This window comes from Rissa tridactyla, chromosome 4, assembly GCF_028500815.1.
Source record: "Rissa tridactyla isolate bRisTri1 chromosome 4, bRisTri1.patW.cur.20221130, whole genome shotgun sequence".
In the NCBI taxonomy this organism is placed as follows: domain Eukaryota; kingdom Metazoa; phylum Chordata; class Aves; order Charadriiformes; family Laridae; genus Rissa; species Rissa tridactyla.
Genome location: NC_071469.1, coordinates 29,229,368 through 29,256,775, shown reverse-complemented (window position 1 = coordinate 29,256,775; position 27,408 = coordinate 29,229,368). Strand labels below are relative to the sequence as shown.

The window sequence follows — 27,408 nt, the reverse complement described above, 5'->3', positions numbered from 1 at the left end:
AGCGGCAGGGCGGAAGTGGAAGCGGTGCGTGGGGCAGCGGAGCCCCGCTGGTCCGGTGCTGCCGTCGCCGCCATGCCGGGCGCCGCCGAGCGCGGCTCGGAGCTGTCGGAGCAGATCGAAGCCTTCGTGGCGCGGCTGCGGGGCGGCGGGGAGCGGCCGCGCTCCGAGGACACGGCACGGCAGACGCTGTCGCTGCTGCGGAAGATCATCGGGCATGGGCGATGGAGCCGGGCCGGTGAGGGCCGGGCGGCGGCGGACAGGGCCCGGCGGCGGGGGGAGCGGCGGGGGCGCCTCGGGGCCGTCGTGGGGTGGGTGCGCTCGGAGCAGTGATAACCGAGTCCCTTCCCGCTTCCAGGGGAGCTGATGGATCTGATCCGGACAGAGGGCCGGAGGATGGCGGCGGCCCAGCCGTCCGAGACAACGGTGGGCAACATGGTGCGGCGAGTGCTGAAGGTCATTCGTGAAGAGTACGGCAGGTGAGGCGTCCCTCCCGCCGTCCGTGCCCCTCCCGGAGCCCAGTACGGCCCTCCCGCCCGGGGTGTTCTGCTGCTTCCGTGAGCCCCCTGTAGTTCCCATCACCTCTCCCGCAGAGGGACTCAGGAGTTTAACATCAAAGGAAACAAGCCGTTTTCAGCGTAGCTGATGGCGTTCCCTCTAGTGAAACTCTGCTCAACGAATGTGTCGTGGGGGGTGTGAGAACAGCCTGTGCCCTCACCTCGGGCTCTTCTCTCCTTGCCTTCCCAGGAGGGTCCACTCCACCAGAGCGGTAGCCGTAGTCCCCTCCTCATCTGCGGGCTGCAGCACTCGTACACGACTTCCCGTCAGAGCTTGGGGTGTCTTTCCACCAGAGATAGGTTGGGAAGCTTGATGGCATGGCGTGGTGTGCCTCCTGCCTGGGGTTTTCCTTCCTCTCTGTTCACATCTAGCTGTGCTGCGCCGTGGGGATGGTGCTCGGCCTGGCCGTGTCCCCGCGCTCCCTGCCAAGGCTGAAGGGCTGCTTCTCTCCCCAGGCTTCATGGGCGCAGTGAGGAAAGCGACCAGCAAGAATCCCTGCACAAACTCCTGACTTCTGGAGGACTGAGCGAAGATTTCAGCACCCCTTATCCTCCCCTCAGAGCTAACGTTATCGAAGCTATTAATGAGCTGCTAATAGAACTAGGTACAGATGAGTCTGAACTGCCTCCTGAGCGGACCTTCTCATGGGCTGTGACTGATGCTTCCCCCTCCTCTTAGGTGGAAAGAAAACAGCGAGGGTGTGGGAGGCTTAATCTGAAGGAACTAAGGAACTGAAGTCCTCTTTGGCTTACAGGGAGATGGGTGGAACATTGTGGAGGGAACAGCATGGGGGGGCTTTTGGCCTGTGCTCTTGGTCTTCTGGGAAGTCTTGAGTTGAGTCCTCTAAAGAAGAGTATCAAAAATACGCCAAGGTTGGACTTAATCCCTGTGCACGTATAACCTGACCCTTGTGCACAAAGCACTGCGATACATTTTTCTTGTTCTGCAATCTTGTGACAGATCAGGCACCCGACTCTCCTTCCGAGGCCCAGGTTGCCCTGCCTCGCCTTTCCACGTGGTTCTAGTGCTACTGAACTGTAAAACCATTGGATTTCTGTCCCTAGTTGTGTGGGCATGCTGGTTATGCTGACACGATCCACTCCCCTCGTGGTGGAGTTTTCAATACAGCTATTTCTATGAGTAGCTAGGGAGCACAGGGCATTCAAGGGCCAGTTTCTTGGTGCCTCTCCACCAGTAAAAAGAATGGAGAGAAAAGCTGCTGCTGCTCTACCAGTGCTCACAGTATCACTTTAGTAAAAAATGATCTTGCTGGAGGACAGCTCTAGCAGTACGTGTGTTGCTTTTCCTGGCTGCTTTTCCACTTACGGCTTCCTTCCGTTACAGAGGGCACCACTGATAACATCGCCATGCAGGCGCTGGAGCACATCCACTCCAATGAGGTGATCATGACCATTGGCTACTCACGCACCGTGGAGGCCTTCCTGAAGGAAGCTGCCCGCAAGCGGAAATTCCAGGTCATCGTGGCGGAGTGTGCTCCGTTCTGCCAGGTGAGGCCTGGGCTGGCTGTCTTCTCCAGGTGCTGCGCTGTCTCGCGTGTTTACTGAACTCCTGTCTCTGGAGGCAAGCTCAACGTTACAAAGTTCCTCTGCAGTGGAGAGATTGAAGGCAGCTTGTTATCCTACGCTGTGTCCTTCAGTCAGAGGGCTGTATCTGTGCTCCGTTGCTTTGTATTTTTGCAGTTCAGACAAGAACTGAGTGCTAGTATCTCTACAACTGCAGTGCAGGAGATATGTCCCAGGGCACCAATTGGATTCTGCCTCTTTTTAGGGTCATGAAATGGCTGTCCGACTATCTAAAGAGAACATTGAAACTACGGTCATGAGTGATGCAGCTATTTTTGCTGTCATGTCTCGAGTCAACAAGGTAAGGAGGGCTCCACTGGAGGAGGGAGTTCATGGTGGGTTGGGTGCTTAGGCCTCCCACGCCAGCTGCAGGTCCCAGAAGGGATGGATGCGTTTCTTTGAAGACTCAAAATTGTAATAGTCCCTATTTACAGCTGGGGTGGAGATTTGGTGTGGAACCCCAAGTTAGTATGGTGACTAACTACATGGTGATAGGATTTTCTGCCTTAGTGGCTAACAGGCAGAAAGGTTACAAGCAAGCCAGGAGAGCCTCAAAGGATTAACCTCAGTTTTTAAAGAAGACGGAACAAAAAGCAGCATTTTTCCAAAGGGGAGAAACTCCCTTTGCTTGTAACACAAGATGGATGGTGAAGGGAATTGCCAAGGTGTATCTTTTCGAACAGACCTGTTCTGTACTTTTTATAGAGGTGAAGACTTGGCACCCCAAACTGGGGGGGAAAAAAAAAAAGTGCTCATAACATTATAAAATCTAGCCACACCCCATCTATATATTTTAAATTGCTTTACATTATTCCGATTTTACAGGGACAGTAGAACAACATGGAATGTAGCCCAGTTTCTGCTTGGTGTTCCCTGTGGTAGAACATACATTTGTCCTCTGAAGTTCTGTGTGCTGGCCTCACCATGCTGGAGCCATGCTCTTGTTAGAGAGGAACATCTCGGTGCAGAGCCAGTGCCAGATGAAACACATCAGGCATCCAGCTGCCCTATAGCTCCAGCCTTTGGCTGGCTGGCTGTTCTGACAAAGTTCTCATCCAGCAGGGTCCGAGCCAGGAAGCGTTCCTTCCCTAGTGTGCCATGGAACATGCTATCTAATGCTGATCTGCTTTTTAAGGTCATCATTGGTACAAAGACAATCCTGGCCAACGGCGCCTTGATTGCTGTGAGTGGGACTCACACTCTGGCACTGGCAGCTAAACACCACTCCACTCCGCTCATTGTCTGTGCCCCCATGTTCAAGCTTTCACCACAGGTAAGTACAGCAGCTCTTCAGGACTGCAGCTGCTCTACACAGAGGTGGGGGCCGATTTTATGCTTGTGGAAGCTTAGGGTGGAGAGCACCATCTGTCCCAAGGCAAGGTTGGTAAATGAGCCGTCTGCCCCATCTAGTGCTGTTACTTCAGATAGATCCCCACCCAAATCTGGCACACCTTGGGATCTCCGTGTGCTGAGTAAGCAGTACATTGGGTATAAGGATGTAGACCACTGCCTACTACAGACTGACATCACCGTACTTATTTTTCTTCAACCACAGTGGGTTTCAAGTTATATTGTTGGTGTTGAAAGACCCTGTGTACTGACAGAGGGGGTAGATGACGGAGATGCTCTAAATTGTTTCTTACACTCAGTACTTTTTCAGTATTGTCAGGTGACGTTGCAGACGGAGGAAGTCACTTTTCTGCTGCAGTTCCCTCGGCTTTGCAGAATGGCAGCCAGGTTATAAAAGGCTCTAAAAGCTCTGAGGAAAATCCCTTCCCCCATAGATGTTACAGAGGTTCTAGACACAGGCACTATATAATTATTGTAAACGGATGTAGTATCACCTGGCAAGTTGTCTTCCTCTGCTTTAGTTTCTTCCAGCACCCAGGATCTGTTTTCACTAGGATAATTCTTGACCTTTCTCTACTCTTTCTCGTTCAGTTCCCTAATGAAGAAGACTCATTCCACAAGTTTGTGTCACCACAGGAAGTGCTGCCTTTCACAGAAGGTACTGGTTCTTCTTTACACAGACTGGTCAAGCTGGTTCAGACTATAATTTAAAAAAAAAAAAGTAATAGCTCACATAAACATAAGACTGACCTGTAACCCAAGACAGAAAATCCTTTCCTATTTTCTTAAGCAGAAAACAGTGCTGGGAACCGTCCTATTTTATACGTAACTTTCTATTACAGAAAGTACAGAAAAAGGATTTCCTTTGAGCACTATCGCTTCTGCTCTGAAATAGTGTTGTATTACAGGATTGTGATAATGATGCCAAACAGGTGGCGTTTTCCTGTGGGACAGAGCAGATGCCCCACACCGAGGACAGCTTCCTTTTCTTCCTATAACTCATATTAACTTCTTGAAACTTCGTTATGTGATCCACTTGTTGAAACCTGGGATCTCTGCAATGGGCTTCCCACACAAGCACCATCTTTAGAAAGGCATCAGCTCTCAAGCCCATTTTCAGACAGCAAAGGCTCTTTCAAAGCCCTGTTTCTATGTGACAAAGACTTTTGAAACGAAGATACCGGGTTTTGTGTAGGTTTTTGGTTTTGACCTTCCAAGCTTTTCTTTAAATAACAACTTTGGCAGCATCAGAATTCTTGTATTCTAATTACATACTGGCATATTTTTTTTTTGGCAATTAGAAAATCTACATCTGGGTTCTGAGGTTTTTATCAGTAAAAACTACCAAGAGAGTGCTGCCATTCATTCAAGATTGCTGTATACCTGTAATTCAATGACATCAGTGAGGAAGCTGGGAAGCGTTCAGGATGTTCCAGTACTGACTTCAGGGTGGCATGTGCATAGCCAGTTTCTTCAGGGGCTCAGGAAGATGTGCAGAAGGTTAAATGTACTTTGAGTTGCTTTGTCTAATATTGCTGCTATTCGCTTTACAGGGGAGATCCTGGCAAAGATCAATGTTCACTGCCCAGTGTTTGACTACGTCCCCCCAGAGCTCATTACTCTCTTCATTTCTAACATTGGGGGTAACGCACCTTCCTACATCTACCGCCTCATGAGTGAGCTCTACCATCCAGATGACTATGAACTCTAATGCTGTGAAAGCACGTCACTCTTCAGACTCTTCCTGTCTTTCTCTTCAGAAAGATACAACAGCTAAGTAAAGTGTACTTTGTAAAGACGGGTTGCTGTAGGCAATCAGTGGGGAATTTACTCAGCAATGTCTTTCCTACCTAAAAGCAACAGAAGGCAGAGCTCTTGTACAGGTATTGATCCCTGTGCTGTGTTAGAAGCCACGTGGAGCTGCTAACCCACTTTGATTTTGAGGCAAGGCAAATGTGGAACCCTTGGGGGCAGATAAGCTGTTACTTCAAAGTATGCTGCAATAAAGGCTGTTTACAGTGATCTTGCTGTTAAGCATGTTTACCAGATATGGTTATTTTTGTTTCTTTAACTAGCAGGAGTTTTACCAGTGTAGTGAGTTGCCTGCACCTATGATACAGTAGCAGCCTTTAAGGTGTGCTTTCACATATGAACGTCATTGGCGATTTTCTTCAAAATGGATGTTTTTGATAGAGATTTTTGACGAGTTGCTGAAATACCAGCCAGCTTTTTTGTACACAATGCTAGAATGGAAATTCCATTCTTGATGAAAGGCAGACCTTCAGAAGTCCTGCCAGCCAGCTTGTTCACCTCTCTGTCAGTAGGCAGAGCTCAAGCTCTTGTTTCACTTATCGTAGTCTGAGGGTCTTTTCTCTCCTGTACTGCTTGAGTGACTCTGGTTATTCTTCTTGGGTGGAGATCTAGTCTTATTCAGAAAGTTCTTGATTTTTGTGAGGGGCAGCATGGAACGTCTTAGAAATCTCAGGCAGATGACTTTTCCTTAGTTCCTTTTATCAATATATGGCAGTACACTACACCACAGTTAAGGCATCAAGTGAAAGTAGTTTCCACTCCTTGTTTCGGTTTTGATTCAGCAGATGTCAATATCTCTCTGATTTAGTTTTAAGTTAGATGTATGTGATTAAACAAAGACATCATCTTTTAGCGTTCTGAAATAAACTCTACTCCTTTACCTTAGACTGAGACACAAAATAGAACTGGAACCTGTAAAAAAAAAGTCTGACTATTGTAAAAAATGCCTTGGGTTATTTAGTTATTTCTGTGTGGGTAAGTTTCTGTACACTGAGAATGAGTGGCTATGCTGGGATTTAGAAATCTCTCACTCAAGAATGCAAACTGCAGGGAGCTGGAGAAAACAGCCGGGTGTGTCATTCATTGCCTAGTTAAATAAAAAGAATGTTTTTTGATCCTAAGTTGGCCTATGTGTACTGTGAAGCTGGTCACTCCTCATTCCAACCACTGCCATGAGCCCAAGGAAAAGGTTTAGTGTTAATTTTATTAATAAATACCTCCCCATTTTCAAAGCATTATAAAATACATTAATTAAAAGTCTCTGCTCTATTATGCAGAATCTTGCTGTGCTTGCAGGGAAAAAGCACTTTAGTAACTGTGAGTGGCTGCAACTTCTTGCCTCCGATAGTCAAGCACTGACGTAAGGCCCAGGCTTACGATGTAATTCCTGAATGTTGAAAACGCTTCTCCAGGGTAAAAGGGTGGGCTGCGCCTGCTACATTCTCCCGGCTGGTCTCTGTTTCTTAGGTCAGTACTTGGAGCAGAACTTCCGTGACTCTAGCTCAGAAACTTGGCTCCACACAGGGTATTGTTATCTAACAACAGGGGGACCTGGATCATACCAACGCTTCCAGTGGTTGTAGCTTTGATTAGGGTCTTTTTTTTCCAAATAGGTGCCATGCTCGTGCCATCTTCCGCAGTCTAGCCAAATTAGGTTTAGGCTGGAGAAAGAAAAATTAAGAAGCACTAAATCATAACTAAGTAAATGAGCTTCAATTCCTCCATGCTCTGCCATAATACAGTCACTCCCAAGATTTTTTTAATATCTAAGTCTCACCTGACTTTCAACAGAATACAATTTCATAACTCAATATAGCACAGAACAGAAAAAGAGAAATAGTGATTTATTTTTTTTTATTTAAATGTTGCTATTTCTTTGCTTTTTTCCTCCATTTTATAGCATCTTAGATTTTAGGGAAGTAGGCATTTAATTAGCATCTTTGCCAGTAGTAGAATATAAGAATTGACATGTTTTCCAAGTTTTACACTTAAAAACTGCAAACACTTTAAATAATGTTTAATTTTTAAGAACTAGTGGACCCCATTCAAATCAATGTGATCATTCAAATGAAATATGGTAAGATCCTTGCTAAAGTGTTTTCAGGACAGAACTTTAATGTTCTATAGTTTTGTTTTATTGCTAACAGCTACGTAAAAACTCAAGTAAGATGCAGCCAGTGGCGATGGTTTCAAACTGGCCCATTCTAGTGCTAACACACACATATACATGACATGCCTCTGATAATCCAGACTATGGATTATCAAAGGCATATCTGTGTCCCCCACAGTACCTGCTTTTCCTGCTGTAGATGGTCTGTGTCTGCAAGAGGCATCATGGAAGGTCTTCCATGAGCACACTGGAAGGGCAGCTGGCAAGATGACAAAGCTTGAATAAGCCTGCAGCTCTCCTCCAAAGTCAAACACTCATTAAACTTAATAGCTCCTGAAAAAAAGATACAAATTCTTGCATGCGCTGCCAAAGAGAATTCAAACCACCCAGCAGACTTCCCTCCACAGCTGTGGTTTTCACAGAAAACAAGGCAGCTCCCAAAGATTAGCTGGGAGGCTGCAAACGCAACCCAAAGGCTGCAGTATGGCAGACTTAGGGCTTAGCTCAATTAACCAACCTGCTGCATAAGGATCAGCTTTCCATGGCCTAAGCTTCCATCTCACCTAAGTCTGATGGATGGTAAGTTTATTAGGTTTTGGCTTTTCAGATGACATTGCTTTTTTTTTTTTTGCTTTTTGTGTATGCATGTGTGTGTGTGTTACAGCTGAAGACACAAACAGTTCACAAATCAAACAGTATTAAACCAAGACAACAGCTAATATCAGTTCCATCGGCTTTATCAGTTCTTTGTGCCTGCCACTGACAGGCATCAGTTCCAAGACCAAAAGCTAGCTCTGCCACTAAGTAATTTCTCACAAGAGAGCACTTAATGGCATCCAGAGGAAATCCAAGCAGAACATTAGGGAGTCATTTCAGAGGTGTTTGCAATCTCTAGCCTTCACAGATGCACAAGACCATTTGCAATCTGCCTTTCAGCCATAGCACTTTTTTAGATATTAAAAAAAATAAATACGTCTTTTCTGCCATTCATAGAATGCAGTGACACCCTGTGAAAAGAGATGCTTTTGGTTCATGTTTACTCCTCCAGCATAATCTTGTTAATACTGAATATGGCACAGGAACTGCCACAAGAGGCTAGAGCTACTGAGTCACCTGTAAAGTCTGCTCATTTCCAGGTGCTGGAAAGCCATAGTCCCTTAAAAGATGTAAATTATTACTGCACTCCTTCCAAAAATACTTGAAAGGTCACAGGCACGCTTAAGCTAGCACTTTTGATACTTACATGAAACAAAAAATGCTTTTTGGGAAGAGTGTCTAAAGTCTTATTTCCTGCTTGCTTTCAAGCAGATTCCAGCAACACCCCTTGCCCCTTCACAGAGCTGCTATTTGAATGGTTTAGAGCTCACACAGATGAGTGCATCTCAGAACTGTGTTCTATCTGTGTTTCATGTGAGGGTTGGAAAGTACAGCCCGTACATGAATAAATCAGAGCAGTGTTGCTTGTCCCTCACAGTGCCGTCCATGAAAAGACCATTATCTCCCTATGAAACACAGTCTGTAATCCTGGAATTCCTGCAAACACATTCTGATACTACTGCCCCAGGGAGGATGTTGTGTAGAGACAGAAAGGTCAAAAATAAAACAAAAAGAAGGAAGAAAAGAAAAGCAGAGTTTCCCTACCATGACAGGCCTGGGAAGCTAACACCTTCAGCAATGTCAGAGGCAGCGTCCCTCGTGCTCCTCCTCCTGTGGTCTGCACTAGCTAAAATTAGTAAGGGAACATCATCTTACTTTCCATTTAATATGAGAAAAAGGAAGAACTGTAACACAAAGGAAATCAAAAATGAGGAAAAGCTAGTGGATTATCTGGTCCGTATCTCTCATTTGAGGCTTAACACACTTGCTCCTCTTGATTCACTTCAGTAAGCTTTCCATTATTATAGTCAACTTTAGAAGCAGACAGCAACTCACCTCAACTTGTTCTTGAATAAGCTCCTGGAAAGAAAAAAGGTAATATCATCAGTTGCTATTTCTCCCTTTCATTGCCCATACCCTGCTCTGTCCACATCTCCGTATAATTTAGTGTACAACTGCCAGAACCAGGAAAAATTATGCTGATGCAGGTACACTGTGAAAGCTAGTACAGTGTGAAAGATCAAGGCACAAGACCTGACCTCTCACAAGTATCTTATCAGAATTTAGACTAATCACTTGGTTTCTCTCTGCATCAGTTTCCTCTCTGTAGAATGGTTATAATGGAATTCTTATAACTTAGAGTGCAATGAATGCGTGTTATCTTTGAGGAGATGCCCTTTCTTCTTTGGGTAACAGTCCATGTGGATTTCATTTCTAATGTCTAAAATGCAATGAATTAATAATCAATCATGAATAGGTGTTACCAGTCCTAAGCAAAATAAAAAGGCCTGCAGATTAGATCCGCCAAAAAGCTCATGAGATCTCGAGGCATCAGCTAAGAATGAGAGTTCATAAGCCACAGACCTGATCCCCTCCTCCGACACTTTTAGTGCTCTTGGCTCCCAAATCACACCAGGGAAGTGCATCTTCCCGAATATAGCAAGGTTGGAAAAAAAAATTTAATCAAATGAATCATCTTCTTTGTTTCTTATTTTTGTATCAGAAGAGATGTATAGCAAGACTGGACTAATTCACAATGGCTCAGCCTAGCGGCTGAATATGGTACTCCAGAAACAATTTTTAAGGAGTCCTCGAAGCAGTTAGGATTGTGGAGAATTGTTTACAATGGAAACTGCAAGTAACCAGTTCAGCAATTCCCTCCTCAAACTGCAAAACACCTGGAACAGCAGCTTTTAGAAAGCTGCACTGCCCATGTATAGATTTCATGAAAACAACTTTAAATCCTAACAAATAATATTTCTGTATCAGCAATATTAATAGTTTTACTCTTCATTCAAGCATTTACTTTTCATTTGAGCATTCATGAGCCCTAAAGTATTGAAACATCTGCACTATATACGATTTTTCTTAGCTTCTTCACTAGTCCAAGTCTGAAACAGCATCTTATCGTTTCTGTTACAGTTCAGGGATTTCACTTGTGGCACTGTTTAGTTACTAAAAGGGATGGCACCCACATTTGCCAAGGGACTTCTCTCCCTCATAACAGATACTCTAATACCCTGGGCCATTAACAAAGAACAAGACTCAGTATCACAATTTCACCCATCTCCACAGCTGACCTCCACAATGCTTTTAGTGACAGGTTGTCTTTTCCGTCGTAATTCATTAGCTTCTCTTTCTATAAAACACAGTGGCACTTTCCTCACTAGAATCAAGGAGCTGTTGGTCTCAGGAAATGATAATTCAAGACCCAAGTCCTCCAAATTTTTGTAGCAGCATCTGAGGAAAAAAACAAAAAAAACACCAAACAACCAGAAATAAGACATCAACCACAGTAGCTATGTCTCCACAGTATACAGAAATACTTCTGTATTCCCCATATATGTTTCCTCCTGCAGTAGTTTCCAATGTCAAAATCCATGCGTCATGAGATTCCAAGTAATTTTACCCCTTCAGCCTATATTCAGACACATTTTTTCACTCCAATCAACTGTGCATATTTCATGTTCCACAACCACAAGATCTAAGAGTTCCTGTATTACGTGGAGAAAAGCTTTATGTGTGATTTATAAATCTTTTCTAAAGATGCACAAGGTGTCTGGTTGAACACACAAACACTCCAAATATTGAAATTACGCAGCATAAAGACTCCTTTAAGTCTAACCTAAAAAACTGTGATTTCAATTGACATGTAATAGCAAATACTTACAATGGAGAAAAATATTGTAAGAAATTTATGCTGGTTTAATGAACTTTATATGTCACTAAGGAAAGAAAGCCCAGGAAAGAACAATCTCTAGTCAATTGGACACATGTCACCCTGTGGATGGAAAAATACACATAAAAACGAGACTTCACAGTCAGATGAGAACTTGTCTTCAAAACGAAAACAACTGTAACAATTTATAGTTTATTTTATTAACTCAGGGAATATTCACTTAAAACAAAGGTGGGAAAGGTCAAATTTTAGAAAAGAGATTCTTTGAACAAAAAAGAAGGTAATCTAAACTTACTAAAATCAGTCATGAGACTAGTACAATTATTATCCTCCATATGGAGATGACTTATGTAATTCTACCCCAAAAAAGAAGACATGCTCAGCAAGAGCAGCGAAAGACAGAAAAAGCCCATTGTGGTGAAATGAAATAATCCAAGCAGCTATTGAAGTCAATCAGGCCTTTTTCTTTTTTAAGGGAGGGAAAGAAAAAACGGAAGTTCAAGAGAGTCAACAGAACAATGCTTAGTAGACAAATAATAGAATCAAAGCTGCAGGTGAACCAGAGGTCCAGCTGAACTATTAAACAGCAGCATAGCTGAAGAGAATGGTCTTTTAGGGAAGTTAATTTATTCCATTACATCAAACTTCATCACAGAATACACTCATACTCTGCCAGCAACAATAACAACACAACACGTAGCACTTTTTAGTGAGGTTAGTAAAGAGATGAACTGCCAATAAATACTGATAAATTAAAGAGCAACACAATAAAAGCACCACTAAGCCAGCACCAGTAAGCTTCCTGAATCAATTATCTTCAGCAATAACTGAAAATCACAAGCGGCATCCCACTGTCCTGAATAATTTAACCAGTGTCCTTAAAAGAAAACCACACCTCTCTGATTTACTTTATCTTTTGTAGTATGTTTGTTATTTAGCTGATGAAGAAAAGTAGCTCACAGAATTTATTTGGTCTTTCAAAAAGCCTTTGATGCTGCCTCCTAAAAGTGGCTAAAAATGAAAATGCAAAAAGTTGTCATGGATAGAGAAGTAACATTTGTCGTGACTTAGAGACTACAGAAAAAAGGCGTGCTAGCAACATTTGGTCAGTGTTCAACATGGCGTGACTCCTGATCTGTATCTTCATAATTGTTTATTCATGATGTGGAAAAGAAGGGGCATGGTCAAGCAGGCAAATTTGTAGAAAACACAAAATTATTTATGGTAGCTGAAACTAAAGATCATGATGAACTCAAACAGAACTTAAAACAAGTAGAAAAATGATGAATGAAATCAGCAGGATGAATGAAAAAGGTATAATGAAAAATGGACACAAAAACTGAATTCACTGCTCATAAGACAAATAAATGCAAATTATCAGGAATAATTTGATCTACTTGTACATTTTGTTGACTTCTACACAAATAGCAAAAATTTAAAGATACCCCACAACTCTGTGTTTCATTGTTGTGACTATTCAATAAACAAGCAGTTCATGCAAGCAGCGGTAGCCAAAAAAGCAGACAAAATATCAGGTGTGGATGTAATAGACAGAAAATATAGGCACAGTGCAAAGCTATTGTACAAATCAACGTGATACCCTCACTTAGTACCTTGTATTCAATTTTGGTCATTCAGCCTCTAAAGTAGATATATCAGAAATAAAGACATTCAAATATGAGTGCAAAAATAATTCGAAGTGGAACGAGAGGCATTACAAATATTCTGATGTTAGCAAGAACATCACTAAGAGGTGGGAACAACAAAGGCATCAAAATATTACTGAACTATGAAGAGCAATGGTTACGTTCTCACATTTTTCCCTAAGGCAGGTAGAACATAATAGTGCTTTACACTTTCCTTTGGAATTTCTGGTATTGGCCATTGTCACACAAAAGAGTTACCAAACAGATACAGCAGTGATACTGTTATGATTGGAATACACCCAAAAGGGGCTTTACACCAAACAAGTGTATCCCTATAATAGGCAACAATCTTAACAAGGAGTGATTTAAAAGCTGTCGAGTTTGCCAAAGGCATCACAAAAAAGAGCAGTTTGAGAATAATAAGGTAGTCCTGTGAATGTTAAGATAGAACATCACCTGAAAATGAAGAACAATGCAGGGAAGAAAAAACACAAATGTGTGTGGCACGTGTCAGATGGGGACTTTGGGGAAAAAAGTTTGATTAGCATCCAGTAGGTCTGCAATAGTCCAACAACAAATCTATATCTAAACTCTTGTAGTAGAAAAGTTAAATAACCTAATAGTAGGTAGGTCACCATTATGAAACATTTGGGAAACAGTATTCACTAGTTACTCTTGGCAGGCACCAACGATTAAGGAATGCATTTTTGAAGGAGTCACAATACAAACTTTACATACCCCATCCTCCCTTCTCAAACACTGCCTGTTAAATCAGTGACTAGATCGACACTATGGGCACCGCACCCCAGTGTGCACTCCCAAGTCCTGAGCCCCGGACAGTAGGATCTATTGGAGACTGCTTTGGCACTCTCCTGGCCCACACATGAAGGTTTACTTTCCCAGTGAAACCAGAGCACACTGCAGAGGCACAGAGATGGCACACTGCAAGGGTTTTGTCTTGAGATGTTGTAACGACATGCCTGAGAAGCATACCTATTTTAGTCAGCACAGATACAGCCGATTGGTCTTGGCTCAGGAAAGAATCAACAGCTTCTTTCCCAAGCTTCATGGTAACCTAGCAATATATAGAGATCTTCCAGGTCAACAGAGCTGTCCCAAAAAGTTTAGAGCTATTGACTATTACTAACCGTAGAAATCTTCTTTGTTCTTCCGTAACTTCTATCTCCAAAGGGGGAGAGATGGAGGAGGACAGTAATTTCTTCTTGCCACATGCTGCAGCTTCCTTCTCATAGGAATCTGTGAATGAGTCGTTTAGAAGTATCCTCTCTTAGAGTATTTACACAGGCATTACCCTTAATGACCCTACGGTTTGGCATGTAATCCTCTGTTTGGATTAAAAAGTGACCACAGAATGCCTTCTCCTGAAACTTGTGGAGGACTGGGAATGTCACAAACCAGACATCTAGTCTCTGGGGAAGGGTTGGTTAATGCCACTTTGTTTTTTTCCCACCAGTTCCAAAAAAGAGTCACCCTAAATAGCAAAAAAACCTACTGATATATTTAGTACAACTCACAGAGAGCAATTTTTCCACAGAAAAGGCTGATATAAATGGCATTAAAATACTATTCATTAAGGATTTCTCCTTTCAGTCTTTACCTTTTTTCAGTACCTGACCAAAAGGAGCAGAGTTCCTGGAACCCTCTCTGCAGGAACTGTGCAGTATTTATTGATGAAAGAGAAGGTCAATGATTTTTAAGTACTTGATGGATGGCTATTGTGCTTTTTAACACTGAATCCAACGGCTAATGAGTTTACAAAGACGACCATTATCCCTTTGCAAACAGTTTCAGAATGTGGAAATTTTAGGCTTTAAGCACAGTATTCAGCTACAAAGGAACCAAATGAACTATGCTCTTTACTCTGCATCCCGTGTTTTATTTTTCACAGCATAACCACATAATCTTATTGATGTTGTTCTATTTCCTCTTCATTGTTTTTCCTATCAGTCTTCCTGCGCTTTCATTATGTCAGGACTATTTTGGTTTGATAGTTCTGTGGGTAGGGAGTATATCTTCTATTTCTGGAAAAGCTGTAACAATTTTCAGCTGCCAATACTATGACTACTACAGATACTGAATACCTGTGCTCTCCTAGGGATCAGGATAAAGATGACAAACGAATACCCTATTGGTTCCATACATCCCAGATTCATCCTTACAATGAGTTACTTAGCAAGCTTTCCCTTTCAGACAGCTCGTTAGTAATTTTCTGTGCACCGATTATCTTTCTTCCTAAGATTATCTGAATCCTCACCTGCAATAAGCTGCTCCAAGCGGATCCGTTCATGAGCTGCATGTTGGTCCACCAAAATCAAGAGGTTTCCATCTAAAAATGTACCACAAGAGATGAGAAACAGGCAACTTTGTACCAGACAACTGCACAGGTTAGAAAGAATGACCACTCTCTAGAGGCCACATTTAGAAGATAACTTATCAGCCAGTTTTACAGAAATAAAGTGAGGAGGCAGCTGTGTTGGCAGAACATAAAGTCACTACAGAACAGAAATTTAGTGATCCAAATTGGCATTTAAATTAAGGTAATTAGACTGAGTCAGAAACTCTTGTCTATTGACATCTTCATCTAACTTCAGAATGAGAGCTGAGGTCACTCACAAATTCTTCTGTTTAATGCAGTCTTTAAAAATGTTACGAAAACTACTGGTTTTGAATGCCTTTTTTGTACAGCTTCAGCAAGCTTCAACAATGAATATGCCCAGACACTGTGAACAGAGTCTGAAAGATGTTAGTAATTTGAGCACAATCTATTTTTATAACACTAATCTGAAGGCAGTGGGAACATTCAACAACATCCAAAATAAAGATAAAGAAGATCCAGGAAATTTCAAGTGAAGACTAACATTTTCCTCTACTCACAGTATCATCCCAAAGCAAGAGGAGAACACAAACAGGACAGTGTTCCCTCTGCAGTCTAAGAGCACTCGACAACCACTTCAACTTCACGTTAATAACCACTCTTACCTGCATTTTTATCCATTTCATTCCTAGTGTTGATTAAACAAGCAATAAATTTATTGTCCACTTGCTGAAGAACCTGTAAGATACTCAGAAAAATCACTACCCAGTGGAAAAATTATTTTTAAAATGAAGGTAAACAAAAGAAGACAACAATCAAAATGGATCAAGCACAACAAATAGCTAGTAGTATGATTAGGTGAGTGGAAACCACATGTTTTCTAATCCCAAAGGTTTAAAGAATTTGGCCAAGCAAAACTGAGACGGTATATAATTATTCTTTATAAATACAGTGGGGGGCCAAATATGGAAAAGGCATCAATTATTTAAGCTAAAAGACAATACTGGCAGAAGGTCAAACGACCATAGATCAGTCATGAAACAGTTTATTCTGGAACTAAGAGAAAGTTTCAAAATATCAAAGAAAATAATTCTGGATCAATTTTTTCGAAGAGAGTCATAAGGGCAAGAGCTCTAATTGTTCTAAGGTGGAGCTGGAAATTTACAGAATGGATTAAATGCTTGTGTAGAAGCCTCCTTGAGTTTGGCATTAAAGCTGTGCTCAGCAACTCTAAGTATATGATGTGCTGATATCACCAAAAGAGAACGTAAACAACCTTTTTTAACGTGCCCCGTGTTTGTGCTAACTTGCGCCGATCACCTGTAGAAGCCAGGAAGCATTTTTTTCCCCTGATTCTCTGATGTGAAATTTGCCTCTGACTTCATTCCACCTTCCCCTCAAGCATCAGAAATCAACCAAAGCTACAGGGAATACTGAGCAGGGATGCACAATGCTTTCAGTATCTTAGTGTTACATTTAAATTAACATATGTGGTGTTAGGGAGGAATTTCTCCCCAAGCCACATAAATAGAGCGCACTCTGAATTCTCCGTCTCCCAACATGTGCATTGTTCACCTCCTAGGTAAAAATGAATAGATAATCCTACTTCTTTGCAAGCATGCAAGACATTAATGATTCTTTTTATTCTTTTCCTGTGGCATGATGCAACACTTTGTGCTTTTGGTCTTTTCTACAGAGATTCTCAAAATTGCTATAGGGTACTGAAGGCAGTATTTGGCTTCTTCAGAGATGCTATGTGGTAATTTCTTCTAGCTTTACCTTCTTAAAAACATATAAAGGAAAACATTATGCAGGTAAAGTTAATCACAGAACCACTCAGTACGTTTTAAAGAACAGTTCTTATTATGAGTGAACAGAAAAATGGTACCTTCCATTTACCAGCTCTCCTTTCCTGTCTTTTTGAAACATAATCTGTTTACTGTAGTAACTCTACTCCCATTGTTCTTGCACACACAACATAAACAAGGGAATCATTTGGATTCTTATCCACCCTGGAGATGAACATTACCATGCCCCACACAGTCAGAACCTGCAATCTCAAAGTCAGCAGCCTGACTCCATGAGAATAACGCTAACTGGGCCTGTAAGCCTTTTGTCATTGGGATGCAAGAGAGGAAGAGAATCCACTCTGGCATTTCTATCCAGGCAAACCAACAAAGCATATAAGTTGAAGCCATATATTTATATTAGCTTTCAAGCTAACATTCAAAACATTTGATAAAGAAGCGCTAAACCAGTTAAAATTGATGCTATGATGCCATTTTTAAGAATCACTTTTCAGGGCAGACATAAATCTTAAAGTGAAATTTCAAGTCTTTCCACAAAATCTGGGATTTGCTTTTGAAACCACTCTGCTGAAGAACTGAATTTCTAAGATCAAGAAAAATGGAATATTTAGGACACAGATTTCAGAGGAATACGAACTAAGCAAATGCCTACAATAAATATAAAAAACTGCCCATTAAAATATCGTTTAGTTAACAGTATTTCTAAGCAGCAGCAACAGGGCTGCTGCTTGATTTGATTTAACCATACAGTCAAGGAATTTTAGAGTCTCTTGCAGATAGCTGACTAACCATGAGATGATACTAAGATCTGGCATAACATACGTGTCTGCTGGTATCACACAGCAACCAAGAATTCTGTTTGTGCTTGTGAAAATTAGGGATATGAACTATTTCCCTGGATACTTCTTTCCTACCAGGCAGAAACATCAGCAAATCTCATCTGCTGTGTGGGAATTTGGGGGTGAAAACTAGTAATAGATCATATTGTACCTGCATTGAATGAACCATGTCTTTGGTGAAACGATAAGGATACAAGATATTGTGAATTTTCACAGCCAGATTGTCAGCCTGACTGCTGGTCACATCAACAGCAATCTGTAAAAATAGAATTGCAGATCAAACAGGTGATAAAGGATATGGCAAAAAAACCCAAACACACACAAAATACCCCCAACAAACCAGCTTTAAGAAAAACTGGAAATAACTCTGTATTTTCACAAACCAAGCTTTCTACACAAGAACAGGACTAGCTAAAGATACCATCCAGCAATGCCTCTGCTTCCATCCCCACACGGTTTCCCATCTGGATATTACCTGCTAGCTTCAATGCATTCAGCTGATTTCAAGTACCTATCAGAAAACCTGAAGTTAATTATCAGCCTACGTGAGCTCTCAATGGATTGCATTACAAAAGATGTATTACCCTGAAATGAGTCAGAGTACACGTCACAGCAACAACTGAACAGAACTGTTCCTTTTCAGAAACTCACCAGCACGTGGTTTGGTACTTCGTCCCTATTGTTTGCAGGTGGAAATGGTTACATACATATGTTTACACACACACAACATGATGATTAAAGATAATACTACCTCGTGACAACAAAGGAAGTTTTTCTAAAAGCTCCAACATTGTTTCCCTCTCACATGCTATAATCCTGCCAGGCTATAAAAACAAGTATAGTAAAATACACTTTTAAGACCCATTGCGTCCCAGAGAAGAAAGCTGAGTTATTTTAACTCTGTCCAAAAAGAGGACAGACACTGTATTACAATTTTGCCATCCTTTTAATTTTAAGATGACTATCCCTGTAGAGGGAAAGACATCTTACAATAATGTTTTGCTTTTGAAATGACATAAGGCAAAAGATTAACCTGATACCTGCTTCTCTCATTTTGAATAAATCCACAAAAATTACTTCTATATAAACAGTCTATAAAAACACATAACTGCCTTGTTCTGTAGTCTAACATATTGCTGAATAACTTACATGCAACGGTTACAATATTTGCAATTTAGGCTCCATGTCAGAAAACAACATAAGGCAAAACTGACTCCTATTTTATGATGAGATGTTAGATAATAACTACCTCCGGACAGGGAACAAAAACAGGATTATCCCATTCTGAAAGCAACGACTGGAGAGACTCCCCTTCAGCATCTAGGAAAGAACACAGAAATAATACAGGGACTACCACCATCCATCAACAGAAGCGGTATTGTGTACTTCGACCTCACATAAGCATTACTATTTTTTTTTCCATCATAAAAAGGAGAGAATGTAAAAATAAATAATAGAACACAAGACTGGGCTTCTTTATTGAATGCTTTAACTAGAAAGGACACTGTGCAGCTTTCTGACTCCTAAACATGCTGCAGCACAATTCAACAGGCCCTGGAAATGGTGGGGGGGACATTGCGGGGGGGGGATGTGTGCAAGGAGGGAAAGAAAGACCTGTTTAGCTACCCACTCCCTCTGGACAAAGCCACATACCAAAAAGATGATTTCATCCCTTCCACCATAAAAAAAAAATTGTGAGGATTGAAGCTATTTTTCACATTCCAAGGTTGGAACGAGTACAAAGAGGGGAGTAGGTAATTATTCTTCAAACTACTGACATAATTCAACAAAGAACTGGGTATTTCATCCTGTAAATAAGTATCCCCTAACCTGCCTTCAACCCTAAAAGATTTTTTTTTCAGTTCTAGATTTGAGATGACTCACACGGTCCCATTGTTAACAGACCTTGAGTAATTCTGGGTTCCTGTTGGGACATCTGGGAGAGTTCTTTGATTTTTTATTTTTTTTTTACCACAGAACACTGTGTCCTGGAAAGCTGGCCCTACCTCTCAGATCCTGGCTTGCTAGAGTCTTCTCTTTTCGAGGTCTAGGAAGGAAGGGTAGCACAATCTCACTTCTAAAGGGATAGCACCTGAACTGAATCCCTAAACACAATATAAATTTACTGCTGCAGATTCAACAGCATGCAAAATTACAAAAATCTATACATACCATTATTATATTATCATAAATGAGCATGTGCTTAGCCCTGTACAAATTACAGTATCCCACAGATTTTGCAATCTAACATTGAGAAATAAGAGCATATATGTAAAAAGATGGTAATTATCAGACACACTTGCATCAGGAAATGTATTATTTTAAAATATTACCATGGCTTCTGCAAGACTGTCCTTCTTAAAAATTGGCTGCTGCTTTAATCACCTAAGAATTATTTCCAGAATTAGTGCAATCAGAAGCATTATCCCCAAAGGAAAGAGAAGGCGTATAGTAAAGTCTGTCAGATACTAAAACACTTTTGACTTCCCTCCGTTGGGACATGGCAAAAACTGTCAGTCTATCACCTCTCCTATCAATACTTAATACAGTTATCAGAAACCTGTAAAATTGAAAACTACAAGTCAGTGAGACCATATGAGGTATCGGAGTAAGCCTAACAACATGTTCCTACCCACCCAGAAATGATTTAATGATATTACAAATCAGCACTGTTATCGAGATTATTAAGAAAAGCAGCTCAGATTTCCAGCACAGCGGTAAACATTTCACCCTTCCTTTGGTACAATTCAGACTTCTATTCTTTGTGGAATAATAATGAATTAATAAAGTTCCTTTCTACTAAGAAATTAAGGGTGTGCATTCAGGAAAAGTGGCAGAGTGATAACGCCAAAGAAAACCAGCTGCGTGCTGATAAGCTCCGTACGAAAAGGCTCTATGAGATCCTAGGCCAGTCCGTGGACTCCTGACTGTTCCTCCATTCCAGTAAGGACCAGTGACGGTCCTACCCTGGGGACCGAGAATCCTTTCAAGAATCCAAACCGTCAGCCTAGCACGGGAGAGTAACTCAGCATCCCACTGTCACAAAACCCAGAGCAGAGAACAAGATGGCCTGACGTCGTTCCTGGTAACCTGTGGCAAGTTGAAGAATGCCACCTAATTCAGACTTTGACAGAACTTTTATAGCTATTATCACTGAAAAATATTATCCCTCAAGTTCACGGAAGCATCTATCATCTATGCGAACAGAAGTCCAGTATTTCATACATAGAATCATAAACAAAGATTCATTTCCTTGCTGCTTGCTGCAGGGAAAATCCTTGGTCAGGACATATATTTTTCATTTTCTTGCCCACAGGCCAATGAGAATTCAGAGCCGGAAGAGGTTTTATTAATATTTTTCTGACAAATAACATCAGAAAAGGTGATGAAGCTAATAACATATCTACTTTATACAGGCAAACCACATACAGTTACTATAATTGAGTATTCATTTTCAGTTGCCTCATTTAGATCATTAAAATATACTGGTGTAATGACATATCAGTCAATAATGTAATGAAAGTAACAAAAAAATGCAAACATAGCTGGCATAACAATGAAGATCAAGTTCAACTGGGATGCTAACCTACTACAAATGCATAGCATTAGATTATTCAAAAAGGCACCCGATGGTGAAATGAAGCTTGATAAATTTTCCTGTAGCAATCACTTTAACCAGTACGAAGATGCCCGAGTCTAACTTAAAAAATCTAGCATTTCTGTTGTGCACATGGCACGTGACTGGAAAAAACAGCAGATGGCCACTGCTGTCATGGAAATGAGGATATGGATTATTCTTACTTCCTTCCACCTGCTACCAACCAGTGTATTTTCCCTAAATTTGTGTATGAGATGCTGTTCTTAATAAATCATGGCATTACAAAATTCTAAGTCAATGCCATGGGGTTACTGACACTAGTCTAAAAAGCAAAATGAAAACATACATAGCCAGTGAAGAAATAATTCCACTCCTGGGTCTTAACAGGAGTCCCAAACGGTGTTCAACATCAAGAGACATAAATGCTGTGTTAGGACACAGTTATGTTTATTCCTATTACTAAAAAGAAAGAATATCCTTTTCTTGAGAAATGCGTGAAAGAACATGTTTGCTGTCCAAACACCTTATGAAGGTTTGAAAGGCCCAACCTTCAGCCTAAGAAAAGCAGAAAAGCTGCAGTAGACATCTCGCCGAAGAATAACGCCATTGACAGAGTTAAGAAAGAGTGGCACCATGGATACGATGGAGAATAATACCAAAGGTAAGGCTAAGAAAGAACAATGCCATTGGAGGTAAAAAGATGCAACACAATACACGTCTTCAAAGACTACAGACTACACATAATCTGAACGCATAAGGGTATGTATGTGAGATATTCTCTTCATAAACATGAATGCACTATCCAAACATTTTGCATAGGTCAGTCGCCACATCTCCGTGCTTTGGCTAGCTACTAAACAGCATTGTAGGCAACCAAAACTGGTAAATGATAGAAATTAGAAGTGTTAGGCAAGGAGTGTACATTTGTGCTTGCAAGTAATTTCACCTAATAAAAACAGAGATGTTCTTCTCCTTGTAACAAACTTACTTCAGCGGAACACAAGCGATATTAAGAATTATTAGCATCTATTACTGTGTTTAAAAGGAAATAGATTAACAGCTAAAACATCTACTGTACCTGTGTTTCTATAACTGGTGATATAGAAGTAACAGACAAAAATGGAACAAACCAGAGGCTATCATGATTGATTAGACAAATATTTCACAGAACTATCCAGAGAGAAGTGCAAACCACTTTTTCAAAACAAATTATACAGCAGAAAATATGGTCTACATGAAGAATGGCTGCATCTCCACTCATAACAACTTGGAGGAACAACTTGGAAAGATATATCTGTGGAGGGGAAAATTATCAAAGACACTATGCTGCTGAGCCAGACCAGGAGGACACAGAACACCAAACCCAACAAGTAGATCAATGAAGACTCATGAACACCACACCGCTGACAAACCAATACAACGTAGTGTCCTGTCACCCCTGGAAAAGCTCCATCATCAAACCACTAACAATGATTTACAACATCTCCTACAAAGTTAAGTGTGAAGGAACAGCCTTCCAAAATCTGTGGAAAGGGGACTACTATATTCTCAATATAGAGTTAGATTTTTGTTCTACAGTTAGAACTCAATGAAGAGTTAGATTTTTGTTCATTTGTCAAGGCTTATTTTAAATTTTATATGCAGTTAGGATAAAGCATTAAAAACAACAACAATTTTCTAGTACACTTACTTTAAAGCGTGTCCCTCACTTTTTATATGACAACAATTATATGTAACTGTGATCACAGTAATTGTCATCATGCCCAGGCAGCCACCTGTTAATTAACAAGGTGTTGGCGTTTCTTTTCACTGCCTTATTAAAAATTGTTTTTTAGTATCTTGAACGTAAGTGTTTTACTGCCTCCATAGTCTGCAATACTTTCCTGTTTTCCATACAGCTATTACATGTAAGCCAGTGTTATTTTTCAGTATAAACTGTCAGGTGCTGACAGCAAGGTATTTTATGCACCTAGCAGAGCACAAGCTGTTTTCTTCATCCCATTTTTACAACAATCACCACCCCTCTTACCATTCTCTGAGACAACATTCACAGCCATTGTTGTTATATCTTGAATGCAGGCAGCTTGAAATCCTTCAGTAGGAGGAGTGCCATAGGTGCTCAGTCCAGTTGCTTTATTGATGTATATTGTCTTACCCGACGAAACATCAAAATCTTGCATCCAGTCAGAACACCACAAATCACTCCTGGGATCACCTGTGCTTGTGTTGTCTACAGAGAATTCCATGTTGCTTGGGAAGGTCATACAGGGAACCTCAGTATCTTTCCAATTTTGTTCTGAGGATTCACCTAAGGTACTTTTATTTTTACAGATGACGTTAGTACCATCTTTTTCAGCAGGTAATGATAAAACAGTGCTTGGAGAGACTGTGTACTCCCCTTCTACACTGCTGAGTGGTGATGGGCTGACAGTACTTTTCATGGACTCTGCTCTCATATTGTCTGATTGAGAGCATGCATCCCCCTTAGAAATGCTGTAATTACTTTCCGTGATTTTTTCCACTGAGGATTTGTATGTTTGACAAGCACTGTACAAAAAGTCATTATTTGAAGATTCAAGATCAAAAGAGTAGTCATCTTTTCTACTTGAATCTGTTTGAAATTGTTCACCAGGTTGTTCTGCTTCTTTGTGGTCACTTTTCATTCTGGAGAGTTTGGATGATAATGATCCTGGAGATCTCTTACAACTTATAATTTTTTTACTAACCTGAGAGTAATCAGACAACGTCAAAGGACTCTGACAAAGGGCTCGTTTGTCCTGTGAATTTTCTCCACTGCAGAGTAAAGTCTCTCTCAAAGAACCAAAAATTTGGCTACTATTATTAGAATCCGTATCTTCCAAAGCTGGAGTTTCAGAAGTGCTCAAGCTACCATGGCTGTCATTTTCATTCTTTGAAAAGTCACAATTAACTTGTGAATTAAAAACTGGGATATCAAATTCACTCCTCTCTGACAATGGTGCTGGTAGCATACACTTGACTCTACCATAATATCTCCTGAACTTTTCTAACGAGCCCAGCTGTGTGGACAAGCTCAGCTTCCTAGAGGGCTGAGATCTTGGCACAGCTATTTGTCTTCTAGTGCTTTTTATAACTTTATTGTGCGGAATACCCGAAGAAGTTGCCAGTGGCAATTCTGTAACATTTGATGTCTCATAATGCCTTTTACTAGTGGCAATAGGCATAGCTATCCCTTCACTCATCTGATTTGACGAAGTTTTATTCTCTAACCACTCATTACCATCAGCCATGCAAGCTTCTCTGGTGTAAGGAGGTGCATAGTCTTTATTTGTATTACTGGAAATATCCTTAGCATTTAAAGATATTTTGTGGCCAAAAATCTCCTTGGCACTGACAGGGACAGGTCTACACTGCACGTTTAATGCAAGATTTGTTTCTGTTTGTTCACATTCATGTGGGGGCTCATTTTGCATAGCACGTGTTATGAGGCCTTTAGAGCACAATTTTAATGGTATTGAACTAACAGCCCCTCTGCCCGCATTATCCATCGCTTCAGATGTTTCCCTGTCTCCTCTTCTTGCATTAGAGTGTTTCATCAATGAACTTCCAGTGACAGTTTCAGGGCCCATTGCTGTTTCAGTAGGGTCTTGTCTCTCAGATGGCAACTGAATAACATCATTATTTAAGATACGGACCGCATTGCTTTTCTGTGCTACTTTGCCTTGCTGGCTTCCCACATCTTTTACGTAATTCTCTGCACAATGCTGCAGGTCACCACAATGATCTATTTTTCTTATTTCTGATCTGTCCCCTCCACTAAAAGAGGAACGAAGATCTTCTGAAGGCTTCAGATGAGTATCAGACGCGTTTTGGGAACCATTGGTGTCTTTTGGCTCCTGCTCTGAGATATTTGATATAATGAAATCAGAAGCTGTGCCATCTTTGCTGGGCAATGGAATCTCCACTTTGTTGTTTCTACATGGATCAGATGGTTCAGCAATCTTCTGATTTGGACCAATTTCAGTTTCCTGTAGGTTTTTATTTGACTCTGTAAGATCTGAAGATTTTTTTCCAGTCACAGATTTCCTTTTGACATCTTTTGATTGCAAGTTACGCATTTCATAGGAATCCACAATTTCATCACATGCTTTCTTAAAACTGTTTTGGATGCTCTTCTCATCAGAGAGCGAGGGCTTCAGAACTGGAGCATTATACAAACAAAAGTCATTATCTTCGTTAAATTCTCTGATGTCCTCACTACATGGTTCAATAAATAAATGTTCTCGTTTCAAAAATATTTTCACTCCTTCCTCTATGCAAGTTAGAAGAACATCCCAGTTCTGGAACTCGATTAGAGTTTTTGCAGGTTCCAGACACACATCATAGTCACTGTACGCGCAGGTCACATTGAGAATAAAGATCCCATACAACTCTGGGCCACAACGATGGCGACCAGGGCTTGAACTAGCCTGTCTGCTTGCAGGGCCACTTTTTGCCTTGCAAATGGCACTTTCTTTTCTTAATAAAAAATCAATTAGTTTATGTAGTCTTGTCTTTAAAACAAGCCTCCTATTCACATACAAGAACTGCATATTCTTATTGTAATGTCCTTCAGTACTGATATAACCATTTAGCTCAAATCCCCCAGACTTATGATTTATTTCTCGTAACTTCTGGGATCTGCCCAGTCCATAAATTTGACAGAACCGAGAGTATACATCTCTTGTCTTAGGGAGCTGAAGCACCATAGAACAAGAGGCATCATTCCTTAAAGAAAGTGACACAGAGGGATGCATCAGTGAAATAGCCTCTACTTTCTGTCTCACCCTCTCAAATTCCAACACAGGATCCATACACTTTCTCCTCACTGGCAACTGATGGAACAGATTACACACAGTGACTGTAGTTCCGCCACTTGGTCTGCTCAATTCAGCTTCGCAGACTTCTAGTGCTTGCCCATTGTGAAATATTTTCACAAATGTGTTTGCTGTCCTGCTGGTCTTAGATGAAACTTCCACTACACTGGCCATGTTGGCTATGCTTGCCACAGCCTCCCCTCTAAAACCATAGAACCTCAGGTTCTCCAAGTCTCCCATTGAGCTGCACTTGCTGGTAAAGTACCGCTTTCCCATTGCATTTAAGTCCTCTCTCCCCATCCCGGAGCCGTTGTCCACCACCTGGATCTTAAAAGCTTCCAAATCCACCCTGATAGCTACACATGTTGCTTTGGCATCGATGCTATTGAGGACAAGCTCCTCCACACACTGCCCCAGTGAGGTGACGGTCACTCCAGAACGCAGCCTGGCTCGCACATCTTCATCCAAACATTTGATCATGTCCAAACCAGATAGGTGAGAAAGTCAAGTAACTGCAGGGAGATCACTCCTCCATGTTGCTTAAAACAACTCCCTGGGTGGAAAGAAAAAAAAAAGAAGAAAATAAATATAAGTTAAAGGCCTGGAAAAAGCCTTTCATTTATTGCATTTGCCCTCATAAATATACTTTTCCTGGCATACATAAGACTTTTTCTGTGATGGCTTTCCTGCTCAGGCTTTGACACCGTTGTTGCCTTCAGGGTAAACACCCGGAATGCGAGTCTATGCTCCTTCCTAAAAAACATCCGCGATTCTCAACCTTAACATACCTAAACCACGACCAAGGCAAAGCTCAAAGGACCCGGCAAGCCAAAGCCTTCCGCTTCCATCGGTCTCAAAAACACAAGAGAGGCAGCGCCGAGCAGCAGGGACGCTCTTCCTCACGCTTTTTACCTCAAAACTCCTCACAAAAAAAAAAAAAAAAAAAAAAAAAAAAAAAAAGAGGCAGAACCTGGCTTCCCGCCACAAATCCGCGCCCCGTCCCCCCCACCCCCGCCCAACAACGACCGCGGCGCGAGACTAACCGTTGGGCGGGCTACCGGCCCTGCACGCGCGGCTCCTCAGGAAGGGAATGGGCGAGCGGCGGCCCGGGCGGGGAGGGCAAGGCGCATGCGCGGAGGCTGCCGGGGACGGGGGGACTACG

The 27,408-nt window shown here is 41.4% G+C and overlaps 2 protein-coding genes across 7 annotated transcripts; one reads left to right on the top strand and one right to left on the bottom strand.

The window, feature by feature from the left end:
- The first annotated feature begins 1 nt into the window (after position 1).
- On the top strand, positions 2 to 6,421 carry EIF2B2 (eukaryotic translation initiation factor 2B subunit beta). The gene is made up of 8 exons (XM_054198484.1): positions 2 to 235; positions 356 to 476; positions 1,011 to 1,159; positions 1,900 to 2,063; positions 2,344 to 2,439; positions 3,274 to 3,411; positions 4,080 to 4,146; positions 5,042 to 6,421. The coding sequence occupies exons 1-8, from the start codon at positions 73 to 75 to the stop codon at positions 5,197 to 5,199; spliced, it is 1,056 nt and encodes a 351-aa protein (XP_054054459.1). The 5' UTR covers positions 2 to 72; the 3' UTR covers positions 5,200 to 6,421.
- A 64-nt stretch (positions 6,422 to 6,485) lies between these two features.
- MLH3 (mutL homolog 3) lies at positions 6,486 to 27,364 on the bottom strand. 6 transcript variants are annotated; one of them, XM_054198480.1, is made up of 12 exons: positions 27,290 to 27,364; positions 23,441 to 26,799; positions 19,063 to 19,133; positions 17,965 to 18,069; positions 15,832 to 15,904; positions 15,107 to 15,178; positions 13,980 to 14,088; positions 10,587 to 10,746; positions 9,343 to 9,366; positions 9,052 to 9,133; positions 7,592 to 7,743; positions 6,486 to 6,961 (listed from the first exon to the last, which is right to left on the bottom strand). In XM_054198480.1, the coding sequence occupies exons 2-12, from the start codon at positions 26,724 to 26,726 to the stop codon at positions 6,890 to 6,892; spliced, it is 4,206 nt and encodes a 1,401-aa protein (XP_054054455.1). In that variant the 5' UTR covers positions 26,727 to 26,799; positions 27,290 to 27,364; the 3' UTR covers positions 6,486 to 6,889. The 6 variants fall into 6 exon arrangements, 4 of the variants coding, with proteins under 4 accessions (XP_054054455.1, XP_054054454.1, XP_054054456.1 ...); XM_054198479.1 differs by lacking the exon at positions 27,290 to 27,364 and adding an exon at positions 27,035 to 27,135; XM_054198481.1 differs by lacking the exons at positions 6,486 to 6,961; positions 9,052 to 9,133; positions 27,290 to 27,364 and adding an exon at positions 27,035 to 27,135 and having other exon boundaries at positions 7,597 to 7,743.
- Between the last annotated feature and the right edge of the window lie 44 nt (positions 27,365 to 27,408).

What these genes read in the sequence shown, in the direction of transcription:
- EIF2B2 (XM_054198484.1), top strand. Translation starts at nt 73, where the DNA reads ATGCCGGGCGCCGCCGAGCGCGGCTCGGAGCTGTCGGAGCAGATCGAA. An exon ending in ATTCGTGAAGAGTACGGCAG is followed by an intron (nt 477 to 1,010) that starts GTGAGGCGTCCC and finishes TTCTCTCCCCAG; the next exon opens with GCTTCATGGGCGCAGTGAGG. An exon ending in AGTGCTGCCTTTCACAGAAG is followed by an intron (nt 4,147 to 5,041) that starts GTACTGGTTCTT and finishes TTCGCTTTACAG; the next exon opens with GGGAGATCCTGGCAAAGATC.
- MLH3 (XM_054198480.1), bottom strand. Translation starts at nt 26,726, where the DNA reads ATGATCAAATGTTTGGATGAAGATGTGCGAGCCAGGCTGCGTTCTGGA. An exon ending in ACATGGTTCATTCAATGCAG is followed by an intron (nt 15,905 to 17,964) that starts GTACAATATGAT and finishes AGTATCTTACAG; the next exon opens with GTTCTTCAGCAAGTGGACAA. An exon ending in TCACTAAAAGCATTGTGGAG is followed by an intron (nt 9,367 to 10,586) that starts GTCAGCTGTGGA and finishes TTTTCTTTCCAG; the next exon opens with GAGCTTATTCAAGAACAAGT.